Source organism: Gymnogyps californianus, chromosome 1, assembly GCF_018139145.2.
Source record: "Gymnogyps californianus isolate 813 chromosome 1, ASM1813914v2, whole genome shotgun sequence".
NCBI classification, from domain to species: Eukaryota; Metazoa; Chordata; class Aves; order Accipitriformes; family Cathartidae; genus Gymnogyps; species Gymnogyps californianus.
In genome coordinates, this window is record NC_059471.1 from 27364279 (window position 1) to 27382276 (window position 17998).

Sequence of the window (17998 nt, forward strand, 5' to 3'; positions counted from 1 at the left end):
TAGCAATTCTGAGCTTCAGACAGTAAAAGAATGAATCACAACACACATTTATCTCTCAGGACTTCTGTCTCCACCAATTATCTTACTAAAATACTTTGTGGACAAAAAGTGGAAGTCATTAATTCAGTGTTGCTATTCTAGATCTTTTGACAGATGAATGACATGAAAAGAGATACTAGGTTTACATTGAAGATGGTCACTTGCATAGCACGTTTTCATTTGTCAAAATGGCAATGGTAAAAAAAATCCTTCCTGACATTATTTAAGATTTCACACCATTGTCTTTATAAAGGAATTGAACTATCGATTTGATGTTACTTGGCAGCTTTTTATAGTTATTTCTGCAAAAGAAACAATCTTCCATGTAAGAAATTTGATTTGCAGACTTAAAACTTATTGAACATTATTCATCCAACAGAGACCTGCTACAATGTAGGGGTAGTCATGTCTGAGCTTGCCACCTTAGCACCCCTTTTTATGCAATGGATGTTCAGACAGTCTAGTTTACAATCCCTCTGCCTTGAGCAGATGCTTACTTTTGCTCACATGAACCCAAATTGCTAAATTCTATTGACTGTGCTGGGGCTGCTGTTGACACTGGAGGGAAATGCCTGCAATTACCTCAGATGTAGAAATATACCTTGTAGACACTCCATGTTAGGTGAGAGGAACCTAATCTCCATTCACAGTCGGCACAGGTGATGGATTTTATATTTAAAATATATTACCTCTCCTTTCCCAAGAAGCAGAGATGCACCTTGGCCTTCCTGAAGCAGCAACTCTGCTCAGCTCCTCCACTTGGCTAAGGAGAGTGATGAGCACCTACGGTTGGGGGGAAGGAAGTACAAACAAGGTCTTATCCAGTCTCTAGCTTTTTTAAGGCAGAAAGGCTATTTCAGGTTCCATATGGGTAAAACACTGAAAACAGGGAATTAAGGAGAGGAATAGAGACAGAAGAAGGCCAGCTGGCCCAGAATAGGTCACAAGACTGGTATTATACACACCATTTATACTGGCCAATAAAAAAGATGAAGGCCTGTTTCATGACTGTGGGGGAAAGTGGCACTTTATGGCTCTCTATGGGGGTCAATACTCCACCCTGCTTAAATCAAGATGGCCTTGTCTATGCTTCCTATTGGGAACAGTCCTTTCTCTTCACTGTCCCCTGAACTATGTCCAGGCACTGCCTGGTTGTCATAGGCAAAACCCAGTCCAAGGAGCATACTATCAGCTAAATAACATGGATCACCAAATGTCAGTGCTCCAGCATGTTTCCCCTCTCTGTTTAGTTTGCTAGCATAGACACAGCTCTAAGTATTAGCCTGGCACTCGCCCCTTCCCATGCAGTAGTATTGCATAGATTGAACTTTCTGACACTACCATGATACCATCTCCCTTCTCTAGTTTATATATATGAACATATCTCTCACTTCGAGTGGCATTTGGAGGTACCTAAAGTTTATCTGTCATCCATTGGCAAAGAACTTGAGGAAATGTAGGCCCGTCTGATGACAATATGTCCAGCTAAAGGATATAATCTGCTGCCGAGCACACCAGGACAGGCAGTCTGTACATTGTCCATGGAGCACCCAGATGGATCAGAGGCAGAAGATCAGGACACATGTCACCTCTACCAATTGTCCTATTAGTATAGCTGCTCTCATAAAACCACAAAAAGTATCGCCATCAGAGTAACAAGATGTCAATTTTTTTATAGCATTTTGATGTCAAATGTTAGCTAGTGATGAGGAAACCAGAGAAGTGTGATCTGGAAAACAGTGAAATGAACTGGAACTCAGAAGAGAGGATTTCATTTTTTCTGTGACTAAGTGTCTCCATCTGTAAAACTGAGACAACGATGTTGATTTTTTTTGTAAGATGCTTGGGGATCTGTTGACTAAAAAAAGTAACTAATTCTCTTGTGTTTTCCAAGCATGAGAGCAGCTATTTTAATTTCTATTTAATACTCCTCTTACTAAAAAATAATCTCAAAACACATGTACTAAAATGGAAAGAATGCTTTTGATTTTTTATTATTTATTTCCAGGTTTATTAGATCATTAGACAAATGAATTTTTGAGTGTTTTAACCAATTTTATTGCTAGTAATAAACACTCTTTGGCAATTAGTAGCAATGTTAAAGGAATAACTTTTTGTCAGTTTGACCAATACTTGTTGTTAACCACTCTGAGAGAGTCTGCAAGAAGAATGCAACTGTAACTATACAATTTTGTTATAAGAAGTCTTTTCTTTTGTCCCTTCTTATAGTTAACATATAACCTGAAAACATTCTGTCTAGCATTTTCCTAAAAAACTGCTGCATTTTTTTGGTGTATAGCTAATTTCAAAAGCCTCCACTTTACACAAATGGCATTTAATTGAAACACAAAATCCATGAGATAATGCAAACCATATTTCTTTATAAAATGCCAGTTTAATCTTTCTAAAAGTAATATTTTTGTGGTTAAAAAAAAAAAAAAGGAAAGCCAGCACTGAATGTGCATAGCTGAAGTAGGCATTTAAAATTCACTAATGAATAAAGCTACTCAATTTTTCATGTAGAAGAATACCACAGATGGCATTTTTCCTATTCACTTTTTTAAAAAAATTCAACATCATTGACATTTTTCAATCTTGTCATATTTTTTTGATATATTTCTTGGGAGCTGAATTAAAGTAATGGAGAGTTTAGTTCTGTTCTGTTTTTTACAAATATCACATGTGCTTTTACTACTAAAGCTCCTACAGTGGTGTCAAGAAGCCGCTGAGTGAGTGGCCCATGGCAAGAGCACCAAGGTGCCACCACAGGTAATTCTAAGGATATTTGAAGAAACAACAAAAGGGTAAGAAAGCAAGATAAAACCCAAAGCCTGGTGTCTATAGAGACAGAAAAATTTACTCTCCTCAGACAGTACCAAGATTAACAGAACATTATTTAAGCTTAAAAATGTGAACCCTGGAAGGTAAAGGTAGTATCAGCAGTTTAAGGCTGACACCCATGTGATGCAGATATCAGACTGTACAATACAGTGCTCTTGTTCAAACTAGAGAGGAAGAAATAGGGCTGGGTGAAACTTTTTGCTGAATCATGTAAAGAAAGAATCAGGCATTATTAAGAATAATTTTTTTCTCCTTTTTTAGGCCTTGTTCCAGCAGTCTTTTTGTCATGGGTGAGGGTACACTGATGGGAATGTGTATAAGAGTATGGAAAGATTTATACAAGGATGTCAGTCATCTATTAGATTTTGGACCTCAGGAAATTTCAGATCAATTTGGCAAAGGGGTATTAAACACAGAAGACAGAAATCTTTATGAAACAGCATATGATTTGTGGTGCTGCTTTTAAGGATAGTCCATTTTATGTCTTTGATCCATTTACTTTTCACCTTTAAGGGAAGGAATATAAAAAGTTTTGTTTTGGAGAAATCGACTTTAGTTATTTTGTCTTGTTCTTTATCACAGGCAAATTTGGGAAGTGGGCATTATATGTATTCAATTAAGCAGAGTTAACGTGACTGCAAAGCTCAGAGGACCAGTTTAGGAATGTTTTGACGACATAGATCCATGCCAAGGAAGTGTTCAGCCATCCTTGCTGGTCACTTCACATGGGAGATGAGAGAAAGAGGAAGACAGGACAGAAGTGACCATTTTATATTTAAAAAAAGCATATTCAGTGATCTAGAATAAGCCCTATTTTCTGCCATTGTTAGGTCAGGTATTGGCTCACCTCTCAAGTCTCCTCCAACAGCAATTATGGTCATAAGATGCTTCTTAAGTTTTCAGTCTCCTCCTCTGACATATTTGTGGTATAAGCATTGGTCTGCACCTCAGCTTTAACTTTATCTGAAAAACTTTCTTTGTTGAAACCTTCAGTCATTAATCTCAATCCTGGCAATATTTTTTTTACTTCTTAGGGCTTTCTTTCCACTTACCAGTTTTGTGGTTGAATTATTTCAGTGACATTGGAAAAAGAGTTTATTGCTGTGACAATTTCGAGGTCCTTCTCCATCAACCCAGGGATTGCTACTATGACGATATCCATTTTGTGGACTGTCGCAATTTGAAGCCGCTTTGTGCTAGCGGTCTATGGATGAAGCCTATATTATCATAGCTTTGGGGTACGGACTTACTTGTAATTTCCTGGAACATTATGATTGGCTTTTCTTCATGGTTATCAATGTAGATATACCTCAATGCCCTCTATTCCTCCTCTCCTGTTGTGTTATTGCTTATATGGCATAGGTTAAATGAGTGGAGATGAGAGTACGATTGTTATGAGTCTGACAAATACAGACAATGAAGGCCTTGATAATGAAAAGAAAAGATTAAGTATTAAGTATATTAATTAAGTATATGGTGACATTTAAATGCGAAGTAATGTTAATTCCAGGGCAGTTTTGTCATGCATCTGTAATGTCTCTGCCTTGTAGTTCCCAATTTTTTTTCATCTTATCCAATATATGAAAAACATTCACCATAGTCTCCTCTGTTCAATACTTGTCAAATTATGAACATTTATGAATATTCATTCTCCTACATCACAAAGAAAAGCATGTAGATACAAATCCTAGATTCCAGAAAATCACAAGGTAACAATTAAATGTATAATTCTAAAATTTCGTTATTTTTAAAGCAAACATGAATATTTAGTGATCTTATAGATCACTGATGTGCACCTACTGCTGCCAAAACTGACAGATTTGGGAGCACTGCCAGTTACAAATTCTTTGGCATCAGTTTTTCACACAGGATACCAAAGGAAGCAAATAAAGCGCTTTGAGAATTCCATCACCAACTCAGCTGGGCATTCCTGCTTATAAATCCCCAAGAGATTATAAGGAAACACCAAAGAAAAGAGTGAGTTCTCTACTATTAGTAAGCATTCTGACTTGGTAGTATGCTAATCCCTTGTTTAATCACATTACATTAGTTTAAATTACTATAAGGTGAGGGGAAATAGATAACGGGGCGGGAGGAGTCATGGTCACAAAAGTTCTCCAAATCTGCTCTTTGGTAAAAGACTGTCCGTGCTGAGACAGAAATGACTAACTATATGAAAAGTAATTAAAAGAACATGTTGATTATCTTTCTACATTGGGTTGTGGAAGGATTCTTGTTCAGATAAATAGAAAAAGCCACTCCATCAAAAGAGATGTCAGTGTACAGTGCAGCTGGGCAGACACCTGCTGTGGTCAAGGAAGGTCTCAGAGGGATGCAGTGTATCAGGGAAACAAGCGTTCGTAGAGGAGTGCCCTTTATATATTTTTGTATTTCACCTGGATTATATTAATGAAGGGTGAAGTACAGAAAGGTACTTTAATGGCTACCAGAGACTTTAAAATGTTATCAAAGTAGAAAATTAGTATGTTACAAGTTTATTCCCACTTGAAAAGTTAAAAATGTCCTACCACAGGATACGTTTTAATCCATTTTCTTGCCTCCTTCTGCTTCCTCCCCAGTTCCTATACATACTCTATCTGTCAGTTCCATTCCATTTTCTTCCCCATCTCCTACTCTTTTTTGGGAGAGGAGAGAACAGACACATTCCTCCTCTAACATAATTACCGTCCTTTAAAATCTTACTTGACTGACAGCTAATGGTGGCACAGCAGTGAAGAAAGCAGATTAGAGTTAATGATTTAAGGACAGTCAAAGGCCCTGGGGAAAGGTGACAGCTTCAGTTCACCCTCTAGGCAGTCCTAAGAGCTCTCATTCTCACCTAAAAGCTATCTAGCTCTCACCAGGGTTAAAAGCTATCCTTCCACCAAAGCACTATGATAGTCGATACTGAGGTTACCTTATTGAGACAGTCTGACAGCCCAGTAAAGCTACACAACGTATCAATCCAATGCTCAGATAACTTTACCATTCAGGGAGTAGTGCTCATGGTATGTGATTATGGAATTAGGGAAGGTTTTTAGCTGTGTTTAAGGAGAGTGATGCAGTTTAAGTGCATTAGCACGTGCTAAGTGAGAAAGGGAAGCATCAGTTTGCTTCTGTGAAAGCATATTTTTTAACTAAAAACTACACTAACTAAAAACTACACTAAAAGCTTAAGAATATTTATAATTTCCTTTAATATTAAAAAAAATTTACAAATGAAAGCAAGCACAGTTCAGCCAAATTCTTTATTGAGTATTTGTTTCAAAACAAAAGTATAAAAGCACATTAGATAAGTCCTCTGAAACTTTGGTCTGCAGAATTAAGGCACTTTGAACATGTTTTTTCTACTCCATGAGTAGTTGTTTTCCAACTTTTGTTGATAAAGGCAAACAACTTTTATGAGTTCAAAACTAGAGTTATAAAATTGACATAATTTACAGACAACTCCACATTAGTACCAGACATTAGCAAAGCATGTTTTGATATAAAAGCTTTCAGACCTAGCCTCATTTTTGTAAAACCTTTTTCCATGCTGAGTTAACTGTTTGCATGCATTCTATTTATCCATTTTATAATCCACTTTAATAATCAAAAGACACATTTAGGGAAAAGCGGGAAAACACTTAAGAATTTCAGTATATGTATTGGTATAGGATTCCTTTAATGGGAATGATTTTTCTTATAAATAAAGAAGTCAACATGATCTCAAATACATTTCCAGAAGCTCATAATATTTGCTTTTTTTCTTTTTAAGAGCTTCCATTAGCCACCTTACTAGAAGGCATTTGGATATGTAATGTAGAAAAAAAAAAAAAAGAATACATTTAATATAAGGCATATTTGTTTGTTTAGAAATGGTAACGTTACTGATGTCATTATGACATTAAACACGTGATGAATTTTGACTTATAAAAAGCATACAATACTACTGAACCAAAAGTGCTATGTTAACATCTCGTATTTCCTTAGATTACTCTAAAAGTCAGCTGAAGTGACTTTTTTCCCTAGAAATGATGTAATTTCATTTATATTTCTTATTTAGTGGAAATAAAAATAATAAAAAAATACACTCTGCTTTGTTCCCTGTTTTTTTTTAATCCAATCCTGCAAACACTTACTAGCCAGCATAAGAAGGAATCCTGTTTCTACAGAAGTTGATGGCCTTCAGCAGTTCCAGGATCCCACTCTGCATAGTGCTTACTATCAAGAGCAGTTAAAGCACCCCCAATGGACTACTCCTTCCAGTGAGCACTGTGCTAGCTGTGAGTATCTGCAGCTTCACATCTTTTTGTGGATTCATGGTTCAGTTTACATTATGTTATCAAAACAACATTGTTTTCTAATGTTCATGTTTTTTTAAAAACAGTTTCTCTTCCTCTCAAAAACCATGCTGTTAATTTGTAATTCTGTGGATTCTATCCTGGAAAGCTTTTAGGGATAAGCTAGTCTTGTCCTCCTTCTTGCTGTTCCCCCTGGGAAAAATGGAAAAAGAACCGTAATTACTACCTATAATTATATATAATATAGTTACACTATATATTGTCTTATGAAACAGACATGTGAAAAGGAAAGATGAAGACTGATGCTGAATCTTTCATTCTTGTGCTAGCAGCTAGGAAATTACAATGATCTCTCGGCTTCTTAATTGATCAAAATAATGTAGAATCAGTGAGTTACAAATCCCATGGTGGGGAATCCCACAGTGCCATTTTCACAGTGTTAGACTCCAGAGTCAGATCTCACCTTGATGGCTTTATTCTGATCTGAAACACTGTTTGATCAAAGCACATACTCTAAGTCATTTTCAGACAGAAATATCTATAAGAAAAAAATCTAGAAACCCAGTAATTAACAATACAAAGCTTTGTTAAAATTTCTTTTTTTTAAAGCATAAATGCAACTCTTTCCTTTTGAACTCTGTTTTCTTAAGGGTATTTTTTTTCCCTCCTGGCTTTTAATGTAACTGGGAATAATATTTGTTGCATGTTAAGATGTTTAAATATATGTTTTGCTTTTACCTTGTGTCCTCCTGGTTGGTTGTACTTTCCGTACAGGTGCTTCTAGAAAACAGAAATGTTGCAGTCAGAAGTTGTTTGCAAGAACCTTTGAATTAAAACTCATTAGAAATGTTGGAAACCCATTGCTGACTTGTGAAGTTTGTTCTTAAGGTTTTCAGTAAACTAAGAATTTTGTCCCATTAGCATGTTGACTTGATCACCTGAAACATGAATGCTTATAATATAATTCACACATTTCTGCCATGTGCAGTCATCCATCAAATCTTATCAGCATTTCAAAAGTATTTTTACATTTTAACAGTATGAATTAATCCATTATTCACACTGATCTCCTATGGGTGGTTACATGATGTAGGCAGGTGCCAGGAGGTTTTGCCCATGCTCTTCATTCAGCAAACACAATCTGACACTGTCAGCAACGTACAAGCTCAGCTTAATATACAGCCCAAGACTCAGTCTCAGCTTTTGGCAGAGGATGTCCAGGTCTGCTGTATAGACATTACTTCAGGAATTATTTATAAGTGATATGCTTGAAAGTCAACCATCACAAGATGTTGGCCACATTTCCAGCTGTGTTTGGGGCTTGATGTGTAACTGCATTGTGAGTCCACAGTATGATTCCATATTTAGAGTTCAGTTAATTTTCTCAGAGACTTCTGTTTTAAAGGGTAGAGTAGAGCAAGGGCTATTGAATAGGTACCACCTTCATTAGCAGATACATCTGTTTTCCAAAATACTGACTCAGTGAAACTATGGACACTTTTTCCTCTTTCTCATCAAACCTTGAGACATTTTTTAAACCAGATGTCTCCACATTGGGAGGAAAAACATTTCACAAGCATAGGAGAGAATTCTTCTGTTACTGTCACAGAAATGCTAGTGCAGTATTTTTCCTTCTTCACAACCATGAAGTACTTTCATCTTCACTTAGCCAGCTGCAGTCAGTTGTCTTTTCATCCTGAGGTATAGGGTATATAAATGCATAGCCCTGAGATACAGGCTTCACCTTATTACAGATGAGGTTAAACACTGGGTATCTGCAGTAACATGACAGCAAATTTCAAGCTCTGCACTGCCCTGACAAGGACAGAACATGGTCCATCCAAAGTATGCTTTCCATACTTACATGCTGCCTACACAATTATGCTTTCAGGCAAACCTCATGGTTGAAGATCATACCTGTCTGTCATTTTCAGGCAATAGTTGACTTCCCTGCATGCCTTGTACTACTCAGCATTGAAGTTACACAAACACTATGGTATACCTTCAGTATTTAGCATAGACTTCAAAATTTAAAAAGTAGAAACATATTTATTTAACTTCATTCTCCACAAGCCGTAATATTTTTTTCCTATGAATTCAGTTCAAAGGCTGGCAGAATAACTTATTCTGCATTATTAGAATTAGAATTGGAAAAGGGCATACATACAAATACAAAAGAAACCCTAAAGACGTTACTTCTTAACTTTGAATGAAGATCATTAAAAAAAGATTGTTAAACGTGAAGAACAAATTCCTGGTATAATGCCAGGTTGAATTGTATTTGGCTCCTTTAAAAGATTCATTTTGGACCTCGACACCATTCAGCTTTTTCAAACCCAAGAGCTTCCCTAACAATGGGATAAGGGTAGAGAAATTTCAAGTCCCTGTGAGATATTTACTCAACCCCAGAGGTTATATTCTCTCCACCCTACCCGCCCTTCACCAAGTTGAGAACCCCTCACATCAACAGATCACATTAACACTGACAAGAAATAACTCAAGTTAAAAACAACTCACGTGGTCTTCTTCTGGATGTGCTGCTTAGAGAAAAGGCAATTCTTATGGTGCATGTTCCTTCAAATGTTTTACCTAAGCTTTGTGGTTAGACATTTCCTCTTGTCTACTATGCTTGCCAAATCTTTTAGTTACTTTTAGCCACAAGATAAGCCTCAACATTTTTTTCTGCAATGTCAGTGAAAGAATTCTTTTCCAAAACAATTATAAAACTCTTCTTGCTAGAATACTGGCTTCAGACCTAAGTAATTTTTGTGAAAAGATACTATAAAACCCTACCTGGAATGATCACTTCAGACAAAGCAGGTCTTAGTGATACTGGATTTTTAGACAAACTAACCTTCCAGATGGACTTCCTTGATTTCTCTCTCGATAATCTGTGGCTCTCCCTCAATTACTTTAGTAACCTTGGTGTACTCAGTTCCAGCTATGATAAGCATCAAAAACAAATGAGTTAAATCTGGCATAGCATTTTTCCATATGCAAGGAGCCTTCAGTGGAAACAATGTCATTTTGGGGGTGCAGGTGTATGCAGGCCACCATGTTATTCATGCTGTAAGGTCCTGCTGATTTCCTTGGCCCTGCCACAAGTGATTCCTTCTCTAGGGTTGAGAGTCATTCATCACAATCTTGGCTTGAAGTTTTGTTTTAGCAAAGACTGCCAATAGTAATAAGCACTGCTGGATATTGTATGAGTAGAATTACAGCCCATATGAAATTATTCTTTTACTTTAGACAGTGGTATTACATTCATTTGTGACTGGACTTGGATTTAAATGCTTAGGAAATTTTCAGTAAAACAGAAGTAATTTGATGTAGACAAGAGGGCCATAAAGCATTATCACCATTATCACCAACAGCCATAAAGCAGCATGTGTATCTGCTTTTTTTGGCTAAACATATGGTAAGGTATTATGGCAGCCAAGGGTAGCTGAATGGATAAATCATGGAAAAGATAGAGAAAAATCAAATTAAAACAAGAGACAAATCTGCCTATTTGGTCCATTCTGTAAAGCAGGATGCTTATGCAAACTAACATATAATAGCAAGGAAAAATAGCAAGAATTCAAGAGGCATTATTGTCATTTCCAAATTTACTACAGAGAAACTATTTATCTCTTTTCCATACACCTATAGGATCACTGTAAGATGTACCTCTACAGATTATGTCTATTTAATTGTATACCTCTGTAACTGAAGATGATTACAATTGTAATTGTTAGATTCTGGTATCAGACCTGTCACCAGATTTTGAACAGTTCTACAGATAAAGCTTGATCCTACACTTTATTGCCTGGTTGACACCAATAGAACATAGTCCAGTATATGGAGGGATTTTCTTGCTATCATTTCTTTCATTTTCGACTTTCCTTTTAAATATTCAACATTGAAATAGGTATCTCCAGAGACCAACTCTTTTCACATAGCTGGGACGCTTAAGATAGGATAAGATGAAAAACCCTCCGGAAGTTTTCGTTTCTCTCCAATGATTATAGGCAAATCCTGGCTTAGATCTGTAAAACTAAGATTTAGATGTTTAAAACAGAAGAAAGAAATACAGTCAACTGTATTCATAGCCATATCTTGGCTTTTCTCTAAGACTAGCTGTATTATCAACTAGCATGGTTTTGTTTGGTGGAAAGCTGTTCAGCCATTCAACCGTCACTAAATTTTTTACTTAACTGAAGTCACATCCACAGAATAGTGCTTTTGAAGGACTACAAGATTAGGTCAGTGAACACACAGCTGGCTGTGAGCTACTTCACCGGTATTCAAGTTTGTAACTTACTAAAACATGAACATAAAATGAAGTGGATTCAGTTAATTTACGCCAAGAGAAACATCTATACATATTTTTGAGCTTCTGACTCAGGTTTACACTAACATTTACTAAATACACAACACTTGAATTCTCTTTTTTTATTCCCCATTGCTATTATAGATAGTTTTTCTAATCTACATTAAGCAGAGAACATTCCAAATTCATAGATAAAGATTAATTTCATAAGCACAAGTTCTTTTACCAGTTTTCTACAGCTACCGGTTATATATTGCCAAAAGTGTTAGCATTAAGAGAGCAAGAAAGAAAGAAAACCATTCCTTGGAATGCTATATTTGAAGAGAATTAAAGTTAATGCCTTGATATCCATCTCCTGTAAGCATTGAAAGAAGGATGCTAAACATGCCTTTAATTATTAAGTTGAGGGCAATGAATATTCATTTCTGAAGAACTGACAAGTAAGATGAATTTGGCCTATTACAATACTTTCCACTTCATAAGTGTTTTTTCACAGATTTAAATTTGCTGAAAAAAGAGTTCACAGCTAGTGGAATAAATCTTCATTGCTCCCCTGAGTTTTAATTAGATAACTTTTTAAAGACTGAAAAAACCAAATATTTTTTTTTTCATGATCAATATCATAAAAAAATTGATTAATCAAAATTTGTACTTATTTCCATTTCACAGACATCTGGCACTTCTTATATGGCATTCTATTTTTTCTCCCATTAAAATTACAGTTCTGCTAGGTCAGTCTTTAAAATGTCGAGATCAACATATCTGAGAGGGGTTTCAGTTATCATAACCTGTTGCAAAAAGGTTAGTTATAATACACTGAATTACCTCCCTGCAGAAGTCTTTTGATTTCTTCATCTTCAAGTAAATGACCATCACCTTCAATAAATTTGGTCACCTTGGTAACCTCTGATAGGATACAGGTTATGGCAAAAAATTGATTTACAGAAAACATTTGACAATCCTATAACAACATATTACTGAATTAATTCTGTCATAGCATTTTGCTGAATTACAAAATTCATCTGTTATAATATTAAATTCCATGTAAACACTGAAAACACCATATTTTATGACAAACATAGCATACTATATATGAGACTCAGGCAGCCTCAACTCTGGAGTCGACTGAAATGTGAAGATCAGAGACTCAAACCAGAATGTTAGATTTGGACATTTCTCAGGTTCTGAGGTTTAATCTCTGGGTATGATTTTGCAGTATGAGCACCTTTGCTGAAAACATGGAGTATCCATTCAGTAATTACTTAAGTAATATAATTTTTAATTATTTTTTTAAAGAAAGGAAAGAAAACAAGGATACTAACCTTCTTCAAGCAATTTCTTCAACTTTTCTTCATTGTCTGGACCACCTGCAGTAATTCTGGTATATTTTATTTCAGGACCTGAAAAAAAGATGTGTAAGACAGTGACTTGAATCAGATATAACAGGATTGTCCTTTAAGTTATTTTTTCCTATTTAACGCTTAGGATGGTTCCATGATTAACATGCTTTAATCTGCTTTTATGATCATTTTATCTTTCACTGTGTCCCAAATTAAACTGAAAGAGGGTTACAAGTAGTATTTAGAGCTATTCAGGAAAGTACTTAGACAAATTTAACACACTTACAGTAAATATCTGCCCGTTCTTAAAGTAAGACACAGTTTTAAACACTTTGTTGTATTAGGTCGTAGATCAGATATTTCCTAAGTGCAAAAAGAGTCTGGATCCACTGTTGTAAATAGACTTTGTTGCTCTTATTACTGTTGTGAATCTTTTGAGAGCTTAACATTTGAGATTCTTTATCATTTTCTACTACAGAGGGAAGAGAAGGGAATACCAGATCTGAAACACTGGCATTTTACATTATTTTGACGTTTTTATGTGGGATATTAGTGAAACTTGAATTCGAGAAATGAGAAAATGGTATTTTATTTTCTCCCCCAGAAATTTTGTGTTGAAAAATAGTCCCAGGTTTATTCAGAAACCCCCAATGTTTTTCACTCAGTTATTTTCTTTGTAGTAAATAGTTGTATGAGAATAACTTAAGTCTGGTTCTTTATTTCTCTCTTGCTTGAATGACTTCTTCAATTGAATTATAAGATTTTCTAAATAAACTGAATATTAAGACTTTCTGCTAGGTCAATATGATCTTATAACACTGTCTTTCCCTTATAACTGCTCTGGCACACAGAATTTTAATGGCAGTATTCAAACTGATATTTAACCAAGGGGATCAAAATGTTAGCAGAGAATTTGTGACTGCTTAAATACGCCTCACTCCACTTTTCAATTTCTGTGAAGTTTCTAGGATTCTTAAAGAAATATCTCTGTAGTAGTTCAAATATAATTTAAATTGGCCAAAGAGTTCAAAAGTTATTGTGGGAGAAGATCAAGGGACACAGATGCATATTAATTTTATCTTATATTAGCTGAATACAAATGTTTAACTTGTGGATGTCAGATCAGTCGAGGCCCCACCTTACAGAGAAAGAGAAGTTCTTTTTCTGAAATGATTGTCTGGGGAGCCTGGGATGACATGCAAAAGTAGGTATCTACACACTGAAGGTCTACCTTTGGTCAAATGAAACCTACCTGGAGATATACAACCCAAAAGTTCACAGAAAAGGAAAAAAAAAATTAAAAATTTCTTCTTTCTAAAGCAAGGCAGACTAAAAAAATGCAATAAAAGCAGTCTCATCCTGAAATGGTAGCAAGAAGCTTGCAAAAGCAAACACTTTGCAAATACATAAAAAAAAAAAAAAAAAGAGACGTTTTCCTTGTTTTGCAAGCTGTTAAAATATTGTTGCCGTTTATGTATATGTGTGTGTAGCACACACAGCCAGAATTTGAGCCATACATAGGCAGTGGGAAGCATTAGGGAAAGTTAATCTCTCCAGGAAATGCAGTTTAGGCATTAGGACAGAACTTAAGATGTGTTACTTTTGTATGTAATGGTGAACTTTACTAAGTATGAACAGCTCGGCATAATTTACCTTGAATAATTCTTTCTTCTGTTACTTTTTTCTCTGTCACTTCCACAGGTCGCCCATCAATGATTTTGGTGTATGTTTTAATAATTGGTTCTACAGGGATTTTTAAATTGAAGACATTAATCAAGTGATGAACAGTGTTACAAGTGCTGTTTTTGAGATGCTGAAACTTACTGAAGCACACAAGGAAATACCATAGCATATTTTATGAAAAATAAAAATGTTCAGAGGAGACCAGGAACTAAGTTTCCTCCAAATTTAGGATGGCCACATGCTGTTTTTCCTTTAAAAGCACCCTAGATGTGAACTTCTCAATGCCTGTAGCAAAGCAGAAGGCAAAGTTTACCTCTCTGTCTGATAAAATTGCCTTTCTATCACAGAATCACATACTGCATTTTTGATTGCAGGACAACAACCAGGAAATAATTCTTAACTGAGACAGATGTTATGTCAGCATGGAGAGCATTTCTAACACTGTCTTGACTGTAGCTATAGGACACAGCTAGGCACAAAATCCAATTTTTTTAAATGCATGAGAAGTGAGAATGAAATGATGCAATAAAATTACAACACTTCCAGAAGGTCTTGTTAAAAACAGAACAGTTGTCTAACATATCACATGAATCACCTACATAAAGTAAAAACTGACTGGGAACAGTATATGTTTCAAATTTTAACTAATACAAATTGAGTTGCTGAAAGCATACCCACCTCCATGAATCACTTTAGTTATTGTCTCCCCTTCCCTGACTATTTTGAACTCAGGTTCCCCTTCAATTAATTTAGTGAGCTGTGTGATAGATGGGTCTGTGACATAGGAAAAAAACAACATGTTATAAATAGTCAGAAAATATTTATGGTACTCCAGGGGGCTGAGATGAAGCTAGCATTATCCCCCCTACCCTAAATAAACCAGATGACTGTAATGGAGGATTTTTTAAACCTGAGAAGCCATTTGCAGCAATGCTGTACAATCTTGTACTTCCTCCCATGCTATCTTAAATTTTGATCCTATTGTACACTTACTATTTACAATTTTTTTTTTTACTTTTGTGTATCTGATATTTTTAACATCTGTTGACAAGTCTCAGGCAAAAAACAGATCCTCAGCAGCTGAAAGGAAGTCTTCCTCTATATATATTGGTAAGAAGCCTACTCTGCAGCATTTCTGGAATCTTACAGCTATTGCTCCACTAGCGATCAGCATGCAAACTATCGTGTGAAAGGTTAGAAAAAAACTAGAGAGAGAAATGTTTGTCATGTTATTTCCTACTAACTGTATAGATATCCAAAAGGAAACTAGATCTTTTAATCAGAATTATCTTATGTTGTTTTGGGGGTTTTTTTACTTGTTGTTTTGGGGCTTTTTATTTGTTGTTTTGGGTTTTTTTATTTGGCGCTTTTTTTTTTTTTTTAAGCTACCAAGACTTGGCCAGTGGTCATCCAGGTTAAAGAAAAAAAAAACTTCAGAGATCAGCTGGAATGGCTGTAAGGATATCTGTCAGCATTAATGGCTATCATTCTTTGAGTTGCGTGGGAGAGGTAATCTTGATTTCAATGGACAAAACAAACCTCTCGATCTTGTGCAATCCCTACAGACCATACTGATCCAAATGTATCTCTGTCTGACAGGCAGGAGCAGCATATACTAAATAAATTAGGAACATACCATTGATGCAGTCAATTAACAGGAATAACATGGTTCTTCTGTAACAAGAGTTACGGCAACATCTACTTAAGAAGCTGCTGTAACACACACTTCTCTTATTCCCTATTCAGAGTTAGAAACTTAACACAGTCCATCTCTCTCTTTCCTTAAAAATCCCTTAAAATTCTTTTTTTATATGAATTTATGTAGAAGTCGATACTGCTTAGATTTTTTTTTTTTTTTAAATTACTGATCAGGATTTAATAATAGCTTTTTAATAGGTGTGCCTGGTGTTAATCGTTGAAAACAGTACAATTCAGGCTAACTAGTGTCCTTCAATAGTAATAAATCCAAGCATACATTTTTGTTTGCTTTTGCAGCAGAAGATTATGGTATAAGTTAGACTTTAGAGCTAAATAATTAATTTATTTGCCACAGATGAGATGATATGATAGGATCATAACGATGCCCATTTATTACAGAGCTGTATTGATCTACTCTCAATTTTAAGTAGCTGAACAACCCATTGCTTTTTCTTTTATTTTCTAACAAGTTTGGCTGAAAAACGTTCATAAATTTTAAAGAAGCAATCTTACAAGATTCATTCACTTTCTTCTGTTTTAAATTTAGAGGCATTTTTGCATGTTGAGAATCCATTAAATATCAATATACATTGATACAAGTGATGAATGCTAGTGAAAACATGTCAAAGGTATATTTATGAATGTTTATAAATCTTTTTATTTTTTTTTAGATTTCTAAATTACTGTACCTTCCTATGTGATTGATACAGCAGATGTATGCAAAACAAAAAGCCATAGATTGCCATACTGCCTAGTCTATGATCAATCCTTTACACATTTAGTCCATTAAGATTTGGGTTTCGATCAGATTTAACTCTTTAGATCCCTTTAACTTGCCTATGCATGGACAACGGAAGCACAACTCAAATAGAAAACATTGAGACAGGAAAGGGCAGACATCATCCTCTAAACCGGGGGGGGGAGGGGCGGTGGTTTTTCTTTTTTTACTGAAATCTCCTTTCCATCACGATCTGCTAGAACTTCCTGACATATGTTGCAAAAATCAACATGCAACTTTGCCAGCTTTTTTCTACAGACAATTGTGGGCTTAATGTGGTTTTGATGGGAGCTGCCGCTCACTACTGTTACTACTAGCAAGCTCAGAAGGGCCAGAATTGGCTTTATTGGGTCTATTTCTGAATCATCAGCAGAAAGGCTGTATTGGCCAGAGATCATTCCCTGGAGTGTGTCCCAAAGCAGAAACACTGTACTGGCAATGGAAAGGAGTAACTCTTCAATACTCACTAACTTATAAAGTTATTTTTTCTCTCTGTGGTGAATAACACTTAGTTGTACATTTGACTATAGAAGTGCTCAGGCATTTCATGTTTTCTTTAAAAGAAGGTTTTGTTTCAGTTAACTTTCAACTTCTAAACATTCTGTAAATCACCTAAACTATATGCTCTGTCTCTGGATTTAACATAGAAGAACAGGTACTTTCAGAGAGTGATTAACCTTCATCATAGGAAGATTTCTAAAATATCTTGGATTAATTACCGCATGGAATCATCTATCCATTTATATTGCTCTGTGGATCTGATTTGATCATGGAGACTAGGCAACAAAGATCAGCATATAGGCTAGATGGTGTCTAATCCTAAGTGGGATGAAGCACAGACAAGCTGCTCAAAAAGCAAGCTCATGTCACTTCTGCTGGGAGGAAGTCGTCCCAGAAACAATGATTGAACAGTCTGGATAAAATTTTTGCAAGACATTTTTAACTGCCTTTCTCCTCAGTTGAGCTTGGCTAGTTTCCCTTTGAGCATTTTTATTTCAATGGGAAACTGGAGCTCATTAGCAGT

The 17998-nt window shown here is 35.6% G+C and overlaps 1 protein-coding gene across 11 annotated transcripts in view; it reads right to left on the bottom strand.

Annotated features, from left to right (window-relative positions):
- Window positions 1-6109: 6109 nt before the first annotated feature.
- Window positions 6110-17998, bottom strand: part of POSTN (periostin) — a 37876-nt gene continuing 25987 nt past the window's right edge. For 2 of the 11 annotated variants that reach the window (XM_050915461.1, XM_050915460.1), the window contains 7 exons: window positions 15177-15272; window positions 14469-14558; window positions 12798-12875; window positions 12301-12381; window positions 10018-10104; window positions 7902-7943; window positions 6110-7355 (listed from right to left, as the gene is read on the bottom strand). In XM_050915461.1, coding sequence (XP_050771418.1) covers window positions 7315-7355; window positions 7902-7943; window positions 10018-10104; window positions 12301-12381; window positions 12798-12875; window positions 14469-14558; window positions 15177-15272 — 515 coding nt within the window. In that variant the 3' untranslated portion in view covers window positions 6110-7314. The remainder of the gene's footprint in view (window positions 7356-7901; window positions 7944-10017; window positions 10105-12300; window positions 12382-12797; window positions 12876-14468; window positions 14559-15176; window positions 15273-17998) is intronic. The other 9 variants (XM_050915464.1, XM_050915462.1, XM_050915467.1 and 6 more) reach the window with 7 other exon arrangements.